Source organism: Diabrotica virgifera, chromosome 4, assembly GCF_917563875.1.
Source record: "Diabrotica virgifera virgifera chromosome 4, PGI_DIABVI_V3a".
In the NCBI taxonomy this organism is placed as follows: Eukaryota; Metazoa; Arthropoda; class Insecta; order Coleoptera; family Chrysomelidae; genus Diabrotica; species Diabrotica virgifera.
Window position 1 is genome coordinate 207,188,520 of NC_065446.1, and position 22,530 is coordinate 207,211,049.

The 22,530-nt window shown below is 33.8% G+C and overlaps 1 protein-coding gene across 1 annotated transcript in view; it reads right to left on the reverse strand.

The window, feature by feature from the left end:
• Positions 1-21,484, reverse strand: part of LOC114332479 (uncharacterized) — a 287,210-nt gene extending 265,726 nt beyond the window's left edge. The window contains exons 1-3 of the mRNA XM_028282275.2: positions 21,409-21,484; positions 21,315-21,356; positions 21,215-21,256 (exon numbers count right to left, since the gene is read on the reverse strand). Of these exons, the coding sequence (XP_028138076.2) occupies positions 21,215-21,256; positions 21,315-21,356; positions 21,409-21,435 (111 nt within the window). The 5' untranslated portion in view covers positions 21,436-21,484. The remainder of the gene's footprint in view (positions 1-21,214; positions 21,257-21,314; positions 21,357-21,408) is intronic.
• Positions 21,485-22,530: the final 1,046 nt, after the last annotated feature.

A 22,530-nucleotide genomic window follows, 5' to 3' on the forward strand; every position in this document is an offset into this window, starting at 1 on the left:
AGAATTCATATTTTTGGCCCGAACAATTTTTCTTCAATTTTTTGGACCATTCTGGACAAAAAAAGGTCTCTTATAATTTTTCTCTAAAGTCAATCGTTTTCGACTTATAAGCAATTTAAAATTGAAAAAAACGAAAAATGGCGATTTTCAAGGCTTAATAACTCGGTTAAAAGTTATTATTATGAAAGTCAATATATGACTAAATCAAAGTTTAAAGCCTGCCCTATAAGATCCTGAAGAAATTTTTTTCATTATTTTATTACTAAGCTGTTATTTTTAAGTAATAATAATATGTGACATGCACGTGTGTAGCTGCTGTAAATGCTGAGTGCGAGAGAGAAGCTATTCCAGCAGTCCAATTGTGCATCTTACTCGCACTCACATTTACAGCCGAGTCAATACGATCTAACCGCTTATTGTTATTAATTAAAAATAACAGCTTAGTAGTACATTAATGACAGAGATCTCTTCAGGATCATGTAGCGGCGACTTTAAACTTTGATTTAGTCACTTTCTGACTTTCATAATAATAATTTTTAACCGAGTTATTAAGTCTTAAAAATAGCCATTTTCGCGTTTTTCAAATTTTAAATTGCTTATAACTCGAAAAAGATCAACTTTAGAGAAAAATTATAAGAGACCTTGTCCAGAATGGCCTAAAAAACCTAAAAAAGATTAGTCCGGTCCAAAAATATTGATTTTTGTAATTTGATTAAAAAAAAATTGTTAAAAAAAATTGGCCCACTTTTCACGTGGGCGACTTCTTGAACCTTATTCTGGGATGTCTCACGAATGTGATTATTCAAAAATATCTCATGGGAATATTTTTCCCAACGAACCCGCCGTTTCCGCCTTGTCTATAAGCAATTAGGTAAAACCATGCCGTTTGAATATTTGCTAAAAGAGATTTCCTATATACAAGTTTTCAATGGTTAAAAACATCTTTTGAATGCTTGATACCCGGGATTTCTTGGGAATTTGCTCCGAAAAGTTAATCGGTAGGTTTTATGAAAATAGAAATTTATTTGCTACCAGTGGCGTAGCAATACTTACAGGAAAAATTTCTTACATAATTTTTTTGTAATAGACATTTTTGTTTTTTGTTACCGTGTTAACGTAACACAACTCTCTATTTCGACTTCTGCGTTACTTGTTGTAAAGTTGAAATTTAAGGAAGAACGAAATAACTTATCATGAATATGTAAGAGCGAACAGTCAAACGTCGAGTGTTTAATCAATTACACTCAGTAACTTGGAACCACATGGGAAACTTTTTTATTATCAATTCAACGAAAAAATACCCAAAGATATTGGGTATCCATAATTTGTAAAAAAATTTCAAAGTACGTATTAAACCTACATACTCGACATAGGAATGTAGCCATTTAAATTTAGTTAATTTCAAGACAAATTGTAAAATGAATAGTGTTTGTAAAATTAACTGTGGTTGAATAAAATAAAAAATACCTAATACGCCGTCCACACTCTCGCCGAAGTCGATCGAGGTTCAACAAGTACGAGAGTGTAGACGGCCACCTTGTGTAACTTTGCCTCAGTTCGTTCTACTTCCAGTCTCTGTCGGCCTGGCGCGTCCGAGTCAAAGGGATCTTTGTCGGTATCGCACCGCTCTTTGTCGGTATCGCACTTCCTCGCGAAGTAGAACGACTGTGTAGAAAGGGTACTTCGGACTTCGGTCAACTTTGGCGAAGTAGAGTGTGGAGCCCGCTTAACGTAGCTAACGTCACTTACTTACTTGAGTTGATTAAATAATTTCGCAGTTCTTGCACATTTTCTATTTTCAAAAAAATATCTACGCGTCTGAGAGAGAATAGACTACATATATTTAGAACAGAACAAAGGACACCGCACGAATCTTATGAAAAATGTAATGTCATTGAAATACAATAAAATTTACATGAATATATTCGTCTCAAAATTACAAACATTTCATATCCTTGCGCCAGCTCTGAATTTTGATTAATAACGGCGTAAATTGGTATAAATAAATCTAAAATCAAATAGGTGTGTACGTGAGTTAGAGTGAGAAAAGAGATTTTATGAATCGGCAGTTCATAAATCTTTCTGCGGGTATTAAGGTATTTTATTTTATAGATAAAAAATGACAATGTACTTCCAATGACGCATCGCAAAATAAGGGTCAGCCTCAAACTGGGATAAGTTGTTTTCAATAGCGACAATATATTTTAGACTAATAGTATTTATAAATAGGACAGTTTTCTGGACTTCAAAAATGTGATTTCCATAAACTTTAATTACAAGATATGCCGTGATTAATAAAAATTCAGAGTTGGCGCAATGACATAAAATGACAATTTCAAGACAATTTCAACATGAATCTATATTCGCGTAAATTTTATTTTATTTGAGTGACATTAAATTTTCCATAAGATGTGTGAGGTGTCATTTAAAAAATACTTATTTAATTTCGCTGGTAAAAGCTACCAAGAAAAATTCAAATAAGAATAACTAAACTATTTGAAAAATTTGTCACTATCACTTAACACTTTTAATAAATTGATAGGTACTTTTTCACAAGAAGAGGAGTTAATATGAACAGAAAAATCATAGAGCCCGCATTCTACATCGAAATACCTGTCTAATGATGTATTCATGGCCTATTTCCTATGTAAAATTAACTGTTATGAAATGACAAATATATGCAGCCTTAAAGATCCCTTTGTGATAAAAATCGGCCATTTTTACAAAATCTAATGAATATTGCCAAATATATTAGGTTGGATTCTTTTTAGTAACCAACCCACAACATAGACACTTTCAACAGAGGAAGAAGAATAACTAATAGCATTGTCCTGTGATTCTAGCCTAAGGCTTCAATAAGGCAAGAACAAAATGTTTGAATTTTGGAGCTCAGTTTCTCATTAATATCGTGCCATCAGTATTATAGCATTATAAAGGTTTTATTACTATTTGCGACTTTGTTCTTCTGAGAAACACACTTTTCTGCAGTTGCAGTAATAAACAATAAGTACAGGTCAAAAATAGATGCAGAGAAAGAAATATCAGTGGCAATTTGCAAACTGGAGCGTCGGTGTTAAAAGCAATGCATGGAAAAGCAAGAACATCCTTCTCATTAGCCAGCCAGGTGGATAACTATCTTTTTTTTATTTTTATGTTTTTGTTTTAATTTTTTTCTTATTTTATAATAAAAATTATAAATGCCGCCATAGTGTTTTTCTGATAACCTATTACTAGGCTAATACTAAAATTAGGTCTTTTTGGGGGGTGGGTTGAGGGGCGTCGCAAAAAAGGCAAAGTTCTAAGGGCGCCAGAGTAGAAATAAGTTTGGAAAGACCTGATCTACAACATAAACATGCAATAACACCAAAATTCATTGCGAAACAAATAACATTGATATCAAACAAGTTATATCCAGGGGAGCGTGTGTCACTAAAGCTACTTACCACCATTTGGTGGACTGTATTAAAAACGTTAAACTTGGAAGATATAGTATTTATTCGCAGACGACCTAGCGATATGTGAAAAAAGAACATGAAGTGCAGATATAACCTTGAGCTTCAGAACATATAAGCATAAGTTCCTTAAACAACGTTTTATTATTAGAATAAAAAATCCAAAATGCGCAGAATCCGACAATTATTGCTGGGTTGCTGCTTATTCGAGTTAAAAGTGCGACTAATAAAGTTAAAATCCCACCGCAATACGAAAATAACTTGAAAAATAAACTGCTCGTCAAAAGTTAGAGACATAGAAAATTATGCTGATTTTCATAGTTGATTTTTTCGCGAACAGACGGATTCCGCTATTTTTTTATTTTAGCCTTTTCTTTAGTATTTACACAGTTGTGTGTGGTGGAAGAAAAAAATATGTTTTTCTTGTGTTAAGTTTGAGACATCCTGTAGGGAGAACGAGGTACAAATGTGAGTATACATCAGAATAATATTGTAGTCTTATGTTTTGTGAACATGCTGTTGTTTGAATGTCCCTGATATCTTTAGAAACAAAAAAAAAAATAGACGGTTTTGTAATTTAACATGTGTTTTAACCGAAACATAAGTTTGAGACACCTTGTAGGGAGAAAAAGGCACAAAGGTGAGTATACAACGATATTATGTTGTAGTCTCATATTTTTTGAATATTTTATTTTTTTAATTTTTCTGATATCTTTAATAACAAAGAAACTAGACGGTATTACTCTTTAATATGTTTTTCTATGTTTCACATGTGTGATGTGACGCATGTCGTCAGTTAAAACACATATTAAAGAGTAATATCGTCTAGTTTCTTTGTTATTAAAGATATCAGAGAAATTAAAAAAATAAAATATTCACAAAATATGAGACTACAACAAAATATCGAGGTATACTCACCTTTGTGCCTTTTTCTCCCTACAAGGTGTCTCAAACTTTTCTTTCGGTTAAAACACATGTTAAATTACAAAACCGTCTATTTTTTTTATTTCTAAAGATATCAGGGACATTCGAAAAACAAAATGATCACAAAACATAAGACTACAATACGATTATGTTCACAAAACATAAGACTACAATACGATTTTGATATATACTCCCATTTGTACCTCGTCCTCCCTACAGGGCGTCTAAAACTTAACATAAGAAAAACATTTCTTTTCTTCCACCCGGTATAAGTACAAAAAAAAAGTTTGAGTAAACCTTTGCATAACTGTGTAAATACTAAAGAAAAGTCTAAAATAATAAAAAAAATTTAGCGGAATCCGTTAATCCGTTCACGAAAAAATCTACTATAAAAATTCAGCAGAATTTTCTGTATCCCTGACTTTTGACGAGCAGTTTAATGTTTTAAAGCAATTAGCAAACTCCAAATTCCGCAATTCAACTGATTTAGTTTGATCAAAAATGTGATACACGAAACAAGGAACATAAAATCAATAATAGGTAATCGCTTATAATTGTAAAAAAACGAAAAGTCCGACTGAGAGCACAAGTAGTAAGAGTTCATAGAAGCGCGACTTGCGGTAGCAATTATTATTTATTACGTTCAAAAATACACTTTCCAATCCGAATACAAGAGAGAGAAACACATCTATGTAGACGTAGATAAAGAAAGTAGGTACCCAAGAAAATTATTAAAACATATATTGGGCGAGAAGCTACAAATGCTCGCCCCAAACTATTGATACAAACAAACCGGCATACTTATGTTTCGTGGACCTTAAGAAGGTATTTGGCATGGTCCAATAAAGGACGTTGTATATTTATTGTACCTACGCAAGAAAGGTACTTTTATGCTGGGGCCACAGTAACGTCTAATGCCGTTAATTAACGCGCTATTTGACTAACGCGTTAGGTGTAGCCATGTAACGGGCGCTAATTTGTTAATGCCATTATTAATGCCGTTAAACGTTAGGCGATAGATCGGGTGTCGGTTTCTTTCGACACTACAAAGGAGTAACTTCCGTTACTTATCGCGTTGTTGTGGCTACACTTGCACTGTTACAAGTTCTAGCTTGAAGCGCAGCAGAGTAATTTATTTTGTGAAATAGGTTACATATTGTAGATACTATTCTACGAAAATTGAGTGAAGTAACGAGAAAATACTTGAATTTTTAACAGTGTTCGAAACAGAAACTTGCTTATGGCATCCCCGACAAAAAAACACATAAAAATCGTGGTGTTCATGGTGACGCTTGGCGTCGAATTGTGGCAACATTATCTTTTCCAGCGACGGTAGAAGATTTGAAAAAGAAAAAAGCACACTTATGGGATACTATCACCCATTTAAATAAATATAAAAATCGTTAAAATCTGGCATGGGAACGAATGAGGTATATAAAACAAGCTGGTTTGCATTTGATGTCATTACCGTGTTCGTTTTCTGTGCATTTTTATCATCCAACATCTTCTTTTATGTCTTGGTTTTTGCTTGATCCGTTTATAAAATAATAAATTCCTAAAATAATAATTTGCACTCATAAAATATAACAGCGTAGCAGCTTCGACTTCCATCTTGAAATTATTGGATTAAAAAGCGCGTTTTCTGCTGACTACGCGCTAAAATAAGCGTGGCCAGTCACTTTAACGCGCAGTTTATTCCATCATTTTTGGTGTGTTAATTAATACGACAATGGACGTTAGACGTTGACGTTACTGTGGCCCCAGCATTAGAAATAATTAAAATGATCGAAAATACCTACCAAAACAACACAATATAAGTAAAAGTAGATGAAGAACTAACTGACCCAATTGCAGCTGGCAATGGGATAAGACACGGAAACTCACTGAGTCCTCTATTGTTCAACCTGATCATGGATGAAATAAATCATGAATAAAAATGCAACATAAAATAATCTACTATGCAGACGACGCAATACTAATCTCTCAAAGTGAAGATGATTTACAACGTATGTAAGTATGCTGCACCAATTTAATATAACCGGTACAAAATTTAACATGTTAATTTCCCCAAAAAGACTAAATACATAATTATACCAGCAAATCTAATAGGTGTAAATTAGAGCTGTAGGGTCAGATAATAGAACAAGTCATGGAGTTTAGATATCTAGGTATCACACTATATAGCTACGGAAAGCTCGAAACAGAAGTGGAATATCAGGTGAATAAAGCAAACAGAGCCGCAGGTTTCCTGAATGAAACAATATGGAGAAATAAAAATATCGGAAAAGAAGTGAAAGGCAGAATTTACAAAACAGTCATCAGACCAATAATGACATACGCGGCAGAAACACGACCTGATACAGAAAAGAACAAAAAGAATGATATTAACAGCAGAGATGAAAACACGAAAAATCGATGGTAAGACACTATGGGATAGAGCTAGAAGTGCAAATATACAACGGAGATGCAAGGTGGACTACATTAGTAACTGGGTAAAAAACAGAAGAGTAGAACGGAACGACCACATAAGCCGAATGGCAACAAATAGCGTACGTAGTAAGGACGGCGAGAGCCGGTTCCCCAATGGACCGTGATAGTCGTGACATCAAAACGCCAAAAAAATGTTTTCCAAACACGTTGTGTCTAGGTACACGCTAAAATGTATGCAAATAAAAAAGTTAAACTTCATCAAGCTAGTGACTATTTAGCATGGGCAGTGACTGTATATTTTGATACACGCTATTTTGATATGTTTAGTGTTTCTTTGATAGAAAAATATTTGTTATGACGTTTAATTCTACCTAACTTTTTTATTTGCGTACACGTTAGCGTATACCTTAGACACAACGTGTTTGGAAAAAATTTGACGTTTTGACGTCACACTATCACGGTCCATAGCATAGAGTTATATATTAGCATAGAGAGAGTGTCATTCAGAGGGAAGTGACGACACCATCTTTTTTACTTGGATTAGTGCTGTTTCACTCTTACGCATAGTAAAACTGCTACAGTTGTCCCCCTCTTCCGTGCCTATATTCACACTGAATGTCATCATAGATTTTCGATACAATGTGTTAGAAAGAGATGCCGCAAACCAGTCCATGAGATTTTGTCGTCAGGAAGCGCGGAAGGTAGGCTCTCTCTATGTTAATATATACCTCTATGGTCCATAGGAAAACGGTCAGTGGGAAGACCACGAAAACGATGGAATGACAACTTACTGGAGGCAGATTGAAAAACCGACAGAATCATGTCTACACAAACAGAAGAAGAAGAAACTATTGGTCAATTATACGAACATCTAAAAAATTATTTATACGTAGCAGCATTTGAAGCACTGGTAGAATAAGTAAAATCCATAATAAACCAATTGTGCTTGTGGGTTAGCGAAATAGAGAAAAAAAAATCAAATGCAAAAGACAATAAATAACCAGCAATATTTAAGTTCCAAATTAATACTAAACAAAACAAAATATAAAGGAAAACAAGCAGCCGTACCTACGAAGAAAAAGAGTCTTTGGAAAGAAACTGACAACGAATAAATACTTATCTAAGAGGAACCAGAAGCACGGAAAGCTGGAAGTTAATAAAAAATTTAAGACAAGAAAGAAATATAGACACAATAAAGAGCATAAATGCTAAAGTCCGCGAGGAGTATTCCAAAGAACACTCAGTAGAGAATACAGTAAAATTTCAAGACAGTGGAAACCAAAACCAATAGATATAATTGCAATAGTAGGCTCGCCAATAAGATTAACAACAGAAGAAATTAAAAAGGCATGTGAACACCTGAAGAAGAACATAGTAGGTACCTGGTACAGGGGATATAATACCCGGAGAATTATTTAAGTACTGAACGAACAAATTATTCGAAAATCTTTTGAAATTATTATTATACCGGTCAGTACTGTATTACAAAAAAGGTGACATGAACAATAAATTGTCAAAAGTACCGAGAAAGTACCGATCTAACCGAATTTATATGGTAAGGTTGTAAAGAATCGTATTTTTTTTCTTTTATGGCCTTTGGGAACTGCCCCCATTTAGCTAGCAACACTTCTTGAAATCGACGCCTCACCATACACTAGGGATGGCGGTTTTTGACAAAACACCGGTTTTCGGTTATACCGGTTTTTTTTGCTTACGGTTTAACCTGGCGGTTATAACCGGCAAAAAAACCGGTTTTTATAAAAACCGGTTTTTGGTTTTTTTAATCAAATAGGTTACAAAGTTACATTACAATACACTTTGGTTTGCGATACTCCATTCGACTCGATATCAATATGATAAAAATTAGTACTATCGAAAGAACATGTATTAATAAAACTTTTAACTTTTTACTTTTAACACGTTTGTATATTTGTAGAATAGGTACATTTTAACTCATTTATTATTTCCTGTATGAGTGTATCGTTTTGAAAACGTAGCGAAATTCTTGGAGATTCGTTTTCGTAATCAGTAATTCGATATTCATAGTCAGAGCATATTTTTGGTAATCAGAAAAAGTCATTCACCCACTTTCAATGTAAAGAGTTAAGTGTGAAAAATAGATGATGTTTGCGTCTAATTCAACCAGATTACTTCTTACGTAAATATTATGATTACAAATACCTTTTCAAGGAAATATTATAATAAAACTTAATAATTGTTTCTGGCTGATGTGAGATTGCACTTTCAGTTTGCTTCTGTATTTTATAAAATAAAATAAAATTTGAATTATGGTTTTGTTTGGAATAATTACTTGAGAATAATAATTATGATTGGGATTCAAAATAATACCTAACCTAATCCAAATCACCGTAAAAACCTAATAACCGGTTTTTGCTTTAAAAAGAAAAAACCGGTTATAACCGGGACAAAAAAACAACCGGTCAAACCGGTTATTGCAAAGTAAAAAAACCGGTTTTAGGTTTAAACCGGTAGGTTTTTCCCATCCCTACCATACACCAAGACCATTACGAATCCATCTCCGCATACATTACAAAAACAATCCAGGGTAGGTAAGGGAAAAAAACTTTTCGCACTCAGATCGTTCAGGGTGACTAACCACATACTAAGTAGGGATACGGGGTATTATTAGTTTACACGACTAATTTTATAATCTAAAGTTTCAATTTACACGACTTAACATAATTTAGAAGAATCCTAAAGATTGACGGTTTGTTCAAAGCTAGTAAGTTCATCAGATTATATGGGGGATAAAGAATCGAATTAAGAAAGAATATTTAGATTCTGAAGCAAAATAACAAGCAGAATTTCGTACGGTACGAACCATTACCACTAGTGACCAAATTTTCTCCTTCTCAACCCAAATAATAGAAAAAGATGAGTAATCAATAGAAAATTTGAATATTAATACAGAACTGATTACAGAACAGCCACTAAATTACTATACAATCAATTCATAACAAATAAAAATTGGGACACAAAAAACAAGGTGTGTAAAGTAAAAGGGATTGAAGCAAGGAGGGTGCCTGCCCCACAATTTATTTAAAATAAAACTCCAAAGCGCTTTAAAAAAGATGGAAATAAAAATGTAGAACAATGGGGATATCACTCACTAAAGACGGTCACTCAAGGTACTGCGGTGTCGTTCGACAAAATCGTCGATGATGTCAATTCTGCAGGACTGCAGCAGACAGGCCAGTCTCTTTGTGGTCAAATTGTAACGATTTTGTTGGTCACACACGATCAAGATTTTTGTCAATTAGTCGAATTCGACAAAATTGAATGACGCCGCAGTATCGTGAGTGGCCGGATTATTAACACTACGATATATTATAAGCTCAACTTTGCAGACGATCAAGTAATATAGGGGAGTGTATATAGATTTTCACTTCGGAAAAAATCAAACAAGATAGAACTTTTTGTAATTTCATCAGCAAATGTTTAATAAACAACATATCAAAAAGTTCTTTAGATGTTTTTTTTAAATAACTCCGAAAATAAAAATTTTAGAAAAAAACTTACTTGACCATTGAAAAATTTAGAAAATTTTACAAAAAAAACCTTTTATAAAGAATTTTCTAAAATAAAATCTGTATCTTCTATAATTTTTTATTTATAACGCTAAAGTCACCCTTCTCACAAACATTGGCGCACTGTAAACTAGCGTACGGCGAAGTACATGGTTGAGTTATTTTAATGTAGTTCTTTATGGATCAAATGAAATTTTACAAATTGAACGTGAAAGAAGAATAATTAAGCTATCTTATGGTTATAATAGAAAGACATAAAATGTATGGTCATAATTACGGTGTGGGCGGAAAGTGAGCCTTACATGAATTTTGTTTAAAAATGATTTAAAAATGTGTAACTAATACAATTTTTCTTATAAAACTCTCAATTTTGCAAAACTTACCTTTCAAGCATCTTACTAAATGATGTTTCATTCAAAAAAAATCTCAAAAAAATGATATGACGTCTCAAAAAATGTAATTTTTGAAATCTTCGTAGTTTTATAGAATTGCCACCATTTTAAGACGGTATTACTCAAGTTTGAACAAATCTATTACAGTTTTATAAGTACTTTTTTAAAGCTTAGGATGTAATCTTTAAAAATGCACTAAACTACTTTACTTTAGAAATGAAATAAACTATTTCTTTTTGAGAAAATTAAGAAAGATAACAAAAATATAATCCAAAAACCGAAAATTACCAGCTAAAAAAATGTTTATATAAAGTGATCAAAACTTTTTTCTGTAAAACTTACCTAAAATACATTTAATAATAAGCTTCAACAATAATAAATGTTCAGTAAAAAATTTTTTTTTAGCTCTTATACAATATGTCTGCGTAACTTGGAACCTATTGATAATTTTTTTATTATCAGTTTTACGAAAAAAAGTTATTCTTTCTAAAATACTGTGCATCATATAATATAATCTACGATGCAGTCATCAAATATCAAATTTAATTAATTTTATACGAGATATGTCAAAAAATATGAATTTCACTCAAGAGTAAAGTACCTTTACATTTCACAATATCGAAAACTTTTATTAAGAAAAGTTGTTTAGAAATTAAAAAATTTGTTTTAGTGTTTAATTACATCCTAATTAAAATATTGTGAATAATAAAGGCACTTAACTCTTAAGGAAAATTTATATTTATTACATACCTCGTATAAAATTAAAAAAGTTTGATATCTGATGGTTGTATCTTAGATTTTAGACCAGGGAGAGCATTTTATGAAGAATAACTTTTTTTCGTAAAAGTGATAATAAAATAGTTATCATAATTGTAATAAAATGATGATGAGTATCCGTAATTTGAGAAAAAATTGAAATTTTTTTTTTCAATTAGAATGATGTAATTGTATATTTAAACATAGTTTTTAATTTCAAACAACTTTTCATAATATAATTTTTTGATATTATGGAATATAAAAGTAACTTTACTCTTTAACGTAATTCGTATTTTTGACATAACTCGTATAAAATTGATAAAATTTGATATCTGATCGTTAAGTTTTAGATTTTAGACTATCCAGAGCATTTCATGAAGAATAACTTTTTTCGTAAAATTGATAATAAAAAAGTTTTCCATGTGGTTCCGAGCTACGCATACGTACATACTATATAAGAACTTCTGTATAAGAATTTTTAAATTGAAATAGCATATTCGGATTCAGCACAATCAAAAACAAAATAGAAACATATTTGATCAAAGTAAAATGATGAATTTAACGATATTTTTAAAATTATTTATACAAAACAATTGTTATTGTTTAAACAATTAATAAACAATTAGCGGCCAAATCTGCGAGTAAAACTTTTTACTTTAACAAGTATATAAACTAACAAAAAAAGTTTTAGAAACATATAATCTTGTTTGAATATTTTCCGAAACATTGCATGTTTCCGTTCTAACTGCACTGCCCTAATATTGGCTCAAAATTAGGAAGATTTAAACTACATGGCCCGAAAACTAAATGAAGAGACATGGGATCTAGAAGTTAACACAAAGAAAACGAAATACTTGTGCGTTGAAGGGCAATAAAAAGATTTCATACTAGATGACAGAACCACGATAAACCACTACTACGACTACAAATATGAAGGGTCGATATTTCCCACGATGGAACATTTTAGACAAAGCCATAAGAAAAAGAAATGCGGCAATGTTAAACAATATTTGAAACTATAGTCTATATAGGCTTAAAAACTTACGACAATGGACGAATATGACCTCCATAGAACTATTCAGGGCGGCTGCAAATAAGATTAAATGGGCAAATGTATTTGCCAACGCCAACGTCCTTAAAAAGCAACGTAAGAATAATAGTCTATATGGCCACTGAAACATTTGAAACGTTTGCTGACAGCAATGGAAATGGATTTTTGGAGAAGAGCGGCAGGAAGATCTAGAAGAGAAACAATGGACCGTGATAGTGTGACCAGAGGTGGGATTACGACCACTCGATACGAATCGTATCCGCCATGTTTTACCATAGAGCCTTACGGGAAAACATGGCGGATACGATTCGTATCGAGTGTTCGTAATCCCTATGCAGAGCCGGATTTAAGGCAGTGGTGGCCCCTGGGCAGAATTAGTGTGGGGCTTTACCTTCCTACCACTAAAAAATTGTTGTTATAACTATGGTATACCTGCAGCAACAACAGGGTTTTCCCTTTTAAAAATTTAAAAAAATTTAATCATCTTTCATATACAGTGTGTCCACGGACTGGGTGCCCAAGAGGAGAAACTTCTTTATTTCCAATTTTAGCGAAAAATTTCATTCTTGATAAAAAGTTTTGCTTGTTTTAAAATCCCATAAAACGAAATAAAATTAAAGCTTTTCAAAACCTGCTTAATTTTGTAGCCAATTTTATGTAAATCCCTATACATTTTTGCCCTAAGTTCCAAATCATAACAGTAATCTAGTGTTGCTAAACTACAATGTAGCTTAGCAACTGTCAACTCCGATAAATAATTTGCGAATTGTCATTTTTTTCGACAAAAATTTTAAATTTTTATTTAAAAAATGACAGATAAATTCTTTATTGAACGTTTAACATTGTCGAAAAAAAGACAATTGGCAAATTATTTATCGTAGTTTACATTTACTAAGTTACATTGTAGCTTAGCAACACTAGATTATTGTTACCATTTCGAACTTAGTACAAAAATTTATAGACATTTACATAAAATTGGCTACAAAATTAAGCAGGTTTTCAAAAACTTGAATTTTATTTCCTTTTATGAAGTTTTAAAACAAGCAAAACTTTTTATCAAGAATGTCATTTTTCGCTAAAATTGAAAATAAAAAAGTTTTTCCTTTTGGGCACCCCATCCGTGGACACACTGTATATTGTTAAATAATAAAAAATACAAGAATTGTATCTTGTGTCAGTAAAATATTAAAAATAAATATTCTTGATTATGTCGGGCATGTCTAGTTGCAAAGACATCATGTTCAATGCTCGTTATAGAGAAAAGATTCAAACGCTCCTGGCCCATGATAGACGGAAGTCAATTTCTAATTAACTTCAATTTTGAGATTATCTTTCTCCAATGCAATTAGTTAGCATCAGAACTAAAATATAAACGAAGTGTCACCTCAACGGTTGGAAACGCATCTTTCACATTTTTTTCTTTTAGTAGTCAGTACATTTGAAGGTCTTTACTTATATTTGATGAGCCGACTTTCTCTTTACATGAATTGAAAATTTTTACAAATTACCAGTTCGACACCTTGGTTTTCATCTAAATCATTGCTATAATTGTCGGTAAGTTTCAGTGAGTGAGTTTCAACTTCATTGGGAGTTAAATTTTCCAAATGATGTAAAAACCCAAAATTGCAATGAATGGATTTATATGCAGAAAGGCTCTGACTTAAAGAGGAACTGAACTGATCTATAATAGTAAAATTTTGAGTCTTAAATTTCTCCGATGTTGTCATTTCAGTCTCTAGAAATGTTTCTTAATTCAGTGAAGTCAGTGGAATATTCCTTAAAATAATATAAATTGATGAAATGATCTAAGTGCCGCCACTCCTGAATTAAGGTTAATATTTGGATCTTGGAGAATACGACTTGTGCTGTTTGTCCTCTCTGAGATTTCAAAATACTGCAAATATTCCTGTTTCCAGTAAACACATTTGATTGATTATACAAACCATTTGCATCGCTACGAGTTTTAAATTGTTGCTCATCGTCTTCTGAAATTTTGGATAATGCTTCTTTAATCTGATTATAACCTTTAGCTAGTGCTTTTGTTGCATCACTTCTAGACGACCATATAGTAGGGTTTACTTTTAGGAAAAATAATACTTCTGCCACGGTCGGCGTTGCTGTCGCTTAAAGACGCAGCTTTTAAATATTCGATTCTTCTTCTTCTTAGGGTGCCTGTCCGTTCCGAACGTTGGCGATCATTCTGGCTATGATGACTTTGTTAGTTGCTATACGGAATAGTTGAGTTGAGGTCTTTCTATACCATGCTCTCAGGTTAGCAAGCCAGGATATTCTTCTTCGTCCTGGGGTCCTTTTTCCTTCAATTTTACCTTGTAAAATGCACTGGAGTAGCTGGTATCTGCCTTGATTTCTCATTATATGCCCTAAGTACTGCAGCTTACGGCCCTTCACGATGTTGACTAAATCTGCGGTTGCGTTCATCCTCCGTAGTACTTCTTCATTGGTGACTTTGTCTGTCCATGGTATTTTCAGGATCCTTCTGTACAGCCATAGCTCAAAAGCTTGAAGTTTCGATAGAGTTTCCGCCTTCAAGGTCCACGTTTCTACTCCGTATAAAAGCACTGAGTACACGTAACATTTAAGGAGCCTTATCTTTGTTTTTAGAGTGATGTCATGGCTCTTGAACACAGAGCTCATAGTCAAGAATGCACTTTTTGCCTTTCCGATGCGACATTTAATCTCTTGAGTATTGTCCCACGACTCATTGATTATAGTGCCCAAATAGTTGTATTGTGAGACACGTTCAATTCTCATTTGGTTCACATACAGATTTACTCCAGTTATGTTTTGCTTGCTGATGATCATTAGCTTGGTTTTGCTGGTGTTTATATCTAGTCCATATGTTCTACTGGTTTCAGTTATTTTATTCATTAAGTTTTGCAGCCCTTCTATGGTATTGGAAAACACTATTGTATCATCTGCATATCGCAGGTTACTGAGCTTGACTCCATTTATTGAGATGCCTTCATCAATATCTTTTAGAGCCTCTTCAAAAATGTGCTCTGAGTACAGATTGAATATCAGCGGTGAAATTAAGCATCCCTGTCTCACTCCCCTTAAGATTTTGATCTGATCTGTATATTCTCCATCTATTCGGAGCACTGCTGATTGATTAAAATACAGGTTAGCTATTATTTTCAAGTTTCTTTTGTCAATCCCTGTCCTCTTCAGCACTTCCATCATTTGTTCATGTCGGACTCTATCAAAAGCCTTTTTGTAGTCAATCAGGCATGCAAAAACATCACAACTGACATCTCTACATTTCTGAAACAACACCTGCACACTAAATAAAGCCTCCCTCGTACCAACGGCGTTCACAAATCCAAACTGATTGGGCGCAATTTGTTCTTCGCATTTTCGGTAAATTCTATTATGGATGACTTTTAAAAACAGCTTGAGAAGATGGCTCATTAGGCTTATGGTCCTATAGTCTTCACAAACTTTTGCTCCTGGTTTTTTGGGCAACAGTACAAACTCAGATTTGAGCCACTCTGCTGGTATTTTTCCTGCCTTATATATGTCATTAAATATTTCAGTTATTATTTTTATTTGTGCTCCATCTAATAGCTTTAGCAGTTCTGCAGGTATTTCATCAAGTCCCGGTGCCTTTCCATCCTTCATTTGTCTGATGGCTGTGGTTACTTCTTCTGGTAGGATTTCGGGACCTGAATTATCTTCAATGGTGGGTTCTTTTCCTGTTCTAAGGTCGTGGAAAAGTTTCCCCAAGTATTCTTCCCATACTTTCTTTTTATCTTCTTTGGTTATGGCAAGATTGCCTTCATCATCTGTTATTTTTCCGCTGCTGCGTTTTCGGAACTTCCCAGCTATTTCCTTCACCTGTCGATGGACATTGAAATTGTCATATCGACTCTGATACTCCTCTATTTCTTGACATTGTTCTGTTTTTTGTTTCTCTTATCTTTCCTCTGACGATGGTATGTATTCTTTTATATTCTTTGAGATTTTCTTTGTTCTTTTTTCTCTGATCCATAAGCTCGAGTATTTCATCGGTCATCCATGATTTCCGTTTCTCTGTATCTTTCTTCAGATGTTGTTCTTTTATTTCTCTCACTGTTTCTTGTATGATGGTTAGACTTCCATCTATAGTTCCTGCATTTCTGCATTTTAGCATCTTTGTATTGAGGTTTTCACTCACCCTCAGTTGAACATTGGGATAATTGGGAAATATTCGATTAACAAGTTGTATCTATAAGTAGAGGAAGTCAAAATACATAATATAGTTCATATACTTAGTACCAATAATGACATACGCGGCAGAAACACGACCCGACACAGAGAGGACAAAAAGATTGCTCGAAACAGCGGAGATGAAAACCCTTCAAAAAATCGATTGTAAGACTCTATGGGACAGAGCTATAAGTACAGATATACGACGGAGATGCAAGGTGTATAACATTAATACCTGGGTAAGAAACAGAAGAATAGAATGGAATGACCACATAAGCCGAATGACAACAAATAGAATAGTCAGGACAGCGAGAGACGGTTCCTCAATAGGAAGACGATCAGTGGGAAGACCACGAAAACGATGGAACGACAACTTACTAGAGGCACATTGAAAAAACAGACAGAGTCATGTCTATACAAAAAGAAGAAGAAGAAGATATAGTTCTTCTAAGAAATCAAGGAATGCCATGACAGAAGGACAACACTCAGCTGCAGCTTCTGCAAATAAATTTAGAGGGTGTAGTCCTGTCGCCAGGGGGGTACAACGGCCTCCTGTATTCAGATGGACTTACCCAAGTTTTTATTATGTATTTTGGCCCGTAGAACACGAATTTTTTGGGTAACAGTTGATGCGGATGTCGATAAGATTGTTATAAACAAAGAAGTTGAGGAATTACATAACAGCGATTTCTCGCAAAACAAAACCTGTTTTTGTATTTTTTGGGCCATTCTAACCAAAAAATGTTTTTACAAGTTTTTTCGTAGGATGCATAGTTTTCGAGATAAACGCGGTTGAATTTTCAAAAAATCGCAAAATTGCAATTTTTGAACCCGAATAACTTTTGATTAAAAAATAAAATACCAATTCTGCTTACCGCATTTGAAAGTTCAAGTCAAATTCTATCGGTTTCGAATATATACATTGCTAAAAATTTATGTGTTTATTGCTAAAAAAAGCTATAAACACATAGTGTTTCCCGTGCCTAATACATGCGTTTACATGCATGCTACGTAGAAATAGCCTCGCTTGCACTTGTACCTACTCTATCTACTCGTTCGATTTTAAATGAGAAATCATTGAAAACATCACTCCAGCACTAGGTGTTTATACTTTTGTTTAACAATAAAATAATAAATTTTTAGCAATGCAAATAACTAAAACCGATATACTTTGACTTGAACTTTCAAATGCGGTAAGCAGAATTTCTATTTTATTTTTTAATCAAAAGTTATTCGGGTACAAAAATTGCAATTTTTCATTTTTTGAAAGTTCCACCGCGTTTATCTCGAAAACTATGCATCCTACGAAAAAATTTGTAGGAACACTTTTTGGTTAGAATGGCCCAAAAAATACAAAAACATGTTTTGTTTTGCGAGAAATCGCTGTTATGTAATTCCTCAACTTCTTTGTTTATAACAATCTTATCGACATCCGGATCAACTGTTACCCAAAAAATTCGTGTTCTACGGGTCAAAATACATAAAAAACTTGGGTAAGTCCATCTGAATACAGGAGGCCGTTGTACCCCCCCTGGCGACAGGACTAGTGGGCGGCACACGGAATCCACAACGCCTAGATATTATGTTCTCTAATTTTAGCCTTAACAAAATTATATTTTTTACTCATAATTGACGCGTTATCGTAGGACCCTCCTTTGCAGTTTTTCAACTCGATATCATGTGCGTGCAAGAATGACATTAGAGAATTAAATATATCTTCTGCTTTATGACAATGATTTGACAAAAATATGAGAAACCTTTCAACAGGAGTGAAACCTGCCATGTAACGAAATATCACAGTTAATTGATTGACAAAAATTATTCTATGTGAATAATGTGCTGATTTTTTTACGTTTGGAGCTTTGTGGGGGCCCCCGGAACGTGGGGTCCCGGGCAGCTGCCCAACCTGCCCCCCTTAAATCCGGCCCTGAGTGTGACGTCAAAACGTCAAAAAGGTTTCCAAACAAAGCAACTGTCAATTGGTTATACACGTGATTTGTGTAATCATTTTTAATTTTATTTTGTTTTAACAATCATCTGCACATTTTTTCTAAAGACACAATCTTTGTTGTTAGTCATATCAATAATATTGCTTTTAATTTTATAAATGCCCTTACACAAAATCAAGGATTTACACACTACATAGTACTTACTGCGCTTCTTCAGGATTTTAACCAGTCCTATTTGGAAATATGGTGGGAAACTGATTACACTCACGGGTATCCAACACATTACCATTTTGTAAAAATTAAACATCATACAAGCAATATATTCCAATTATAAAAACGAAAACAAACACCATGCGTGAATTTTTGCTGTGTTTGGAAAACTTTTCAGAGTAGCCAACATTGATTTGACGTCACGACTATCACGGTCCATTGACAACGAACGCATTAGAATTGAACGAACGATCACAGATGCTTTATAACAAAACAACTTATCTCGTTCGGACATATACGACATAATGAATGAACAACGGATACCAAACAAAATATTACAATGGCACTAAAGGGTAAAGAACCGAAGTGGACTGAGAACAAGTTGGAGACAAGAACTAGACAAAGCGTGATAGAAAGAAATATAGAAGAGAGACAATGGAACGACCGAAAGAAGTGGCGATTTTAAGTCAGAAAACGTTGTAAACCGACATGTAGTGGTAGTATTACTTACTAGCGGTAGTAGAGGCACGTAGCCAAAGGGGGGTCCATAGGGTCCGGACCCCTCCCAAAACTGTCTCGGCTTTGGTACCAAAGCAGCAAGTTTATCCCCAAGTTATTATTATCATTTTTTACTAAGATTATTTGTTTTTATTCAGTGTACGTTTCAACATATATCCAGTTTAAAAATCAGATTTACCACTAGGAAAAGTATTCTATCAACATTTTAAATTCTTTTACCTGGATTTGCCTCTACAGAAAAAGCAAAATTCCTAGAAAATTCCACGACATTTTTCTTACAGCAATAAAAGCTGAATATATGTTATGGTATAACTGTAACACAATATCATCTTTGGAACCAAATACCGAAAGTCTCCGCTTAATGAACATTGTAATAAAGATTTTTTTCAAAAAATTTACAAATTCGTTACAATTTTGGCAACTATCCCTATCACAACGGCCAGTGTAAAACGTTCGTTCTCAACAATGAATCGAGTAAAAACTTCACCCGGAAACAAGATGGGAAACGAAAGCGAAAGACTCATTTTATTGGCTCTTTGGTCCGTTCATTGGAATGTTGAGTTAAAGCCAAGTACGTACATTTTTTACCAAATAACCAAAAATTACTGGGTCGACAACTGAACAGAAGACCAGATGTACTCTTTTCTGTGGTATCCTATATTTCGTTATACACTGTAGTCTCTAACATCATCATCTTCTTCTTTAGCCCATTTCTATCCAGTTTTGGACATAGGTCTTCACCAAATCTTTCCATATAATCTGCCCTTCGCTGCGCTTTTCCAGTGAGTTCCTGTAGCTTATACAATATCCTCCTTTCATCGCATCTGAGGTCTTCCTCTTCCTCTTCTTCCTATCACGGCCTCCAGTTTTGTATTGTAGCATTCGATCTTTTATCTTCCTGTCTCGCATTGTGACCCGCAAATCTCCACTTTAACCCTGTTATATGTGATGACTAACATCATCAGAGACGCTAAAATGATATTAAAGATACAATGGTGAAATTAGGTGACATTAAAAAAAATTACCGTCTATTCTAAAAAATTTGATGTGTAATAAATAATAATTTCGTTGTGGATCGAAATAAGAGCAGTTCTTATTTAAGTTAGTTCAGAGAGCACCAAAAGTGCTCTAACTAGTTTCCACTCTTGCTAGAGTCTCTTCAGAGAACACATATTTGATTCTCTCTGAACCACTAAAATTCTGGCTGTCAGCCTCTATCCACACACGAAAGACTATGATGATATGGATGCTGTGGTGGCATCTGCTAAATACGAACGAAAGTTTTACTTCTAATATTAACAATATTAAAAATAAAAGTTTATCAGAACTAATCTTCTGGTTACACCATTCGTGGCTTCTAAAATTTGCAAGCCAACTAATCGCCGGAGTATAGAGGGAGATCTATCAAGTTGCATCTCACTACCTGCCTGTCCAGCACGGAAAAATTCAAACAAAGATTAGTTCCTCAGATTAGGAGTAGAACTAATAAAAATAATAAATAATCATTTCGTTGTGAATCGAAACAAGAGCAGTCTTATTTTAGTTATTTCAGAAAGCGCCAAAATTTGAGTTGTGTTTGGACCCCCCTCAAGCACATTTCCTGGCTACGTGCCTGCGGTAGTAATACTTATTGTTAGTATTAATTTGCCTTATATGTGAAAGATGAGCTAGAAGAGAACATTACTAGTAAATAGAAGATAGAAAGATCTTGATCTATTTTTTTATATACTTAAGGTATAAATTTAATTTGTTGTCAAATAAAATAAATTGTACTTACCGAATAATTCCTACCGTAAAATTTGAGAGATCTAGGGTTGTTCTAAAACAGATTTACGATTAAAATTGTACTTATAGCAAAAAGCCAGGTTTGGTCTTACTTTGGTAGGATGTGTGAATAAAGGTCTGTAGGGATCACCGAGCTAAAATAAATACTGGTTAATGCAAATAACGCAGCAAAAATATATCACTTACAATTTTTGATATCCATTTTTCAGACATTGTGAACTAACAGAAAGATAAAAATTTTACAGAAATTTTGATAAATAATGTTTTTGTCACTACTGATCTGACAACTATGACAGCTCTTGAGAAGGCAAGTAGCTTTGTGATTTGTAAGGATGAAAATTTGTTTATGTCCGGTTTACAATATCTCAGTCCAGCATTCCAGTTGAGTGTTGGACTGGCACTGGAATAATGTGAACCTGCACTGAAATGTACCATTCCAGTGATCAGTCCAGTCCAGTTGACTGGAATGGCGGTTTATTTTTGATTCCAGCGCCACTGGAATAGTGTAACCTGCTGACAAGAAGAAAGGCTGGGAAAATATTATGGAACTAATGCTCCTTAAGAGTATACCGTCAAATGCTGTTGAAGAATAATAATTGAAGAATATAGTGTCTAATTCTTATTCTGTTATAACGATGGCAAATGAAAATGACAATGGCAAAAATGGCTCTTTAATTAAAACTGTGGACTAATCTTTGCACACTATCTTTTTCTTAGGCTATCAGTATTGCGTCTTCTACGTAACAAAGTATTTTTACTTCTTTGTTTGCCATTCTGTATCCTTTTCCGTTGTTGACGCTTTTCATAATTTAATCCACGATTAAATTGAAGAGCATAGGGCTCAATGAGTCCCCCCGTCTTATTCGACAATGGTAAATGACAATGGCAAAAATTGATGAGACAGACTTGGACTTTGAATTGCTTTCTCATCCATCTTCCCTCTCCGATTATTATGTGTTCCGAAATATGAAGAGATGGCTCGTTAATAAAAAGATGCGGCAACGAAGAGATCATTGACGAAACAAAAGTCTATTTTCCAGAGCTTCAACAATTGTATAATTTGAACGGCATAAAGAAGTTGGGAAATCGCTAGAATCGTTGTATTGAGCTAAACGGAGACATATCGAATATAACCAAAGAATTTTCTAGAAAAACATATTTGTTGGAATCAAAGGACCATTAGACCAGGACTATATTATTATTATTACACTAGGACTTATTAGACCATCTAGTATTCGCCATTTCATAGAGATAGGAGAATTCGATTTTTTAGTTTTTCTTTGTTTTGAGATTCCCATAACAGTTATT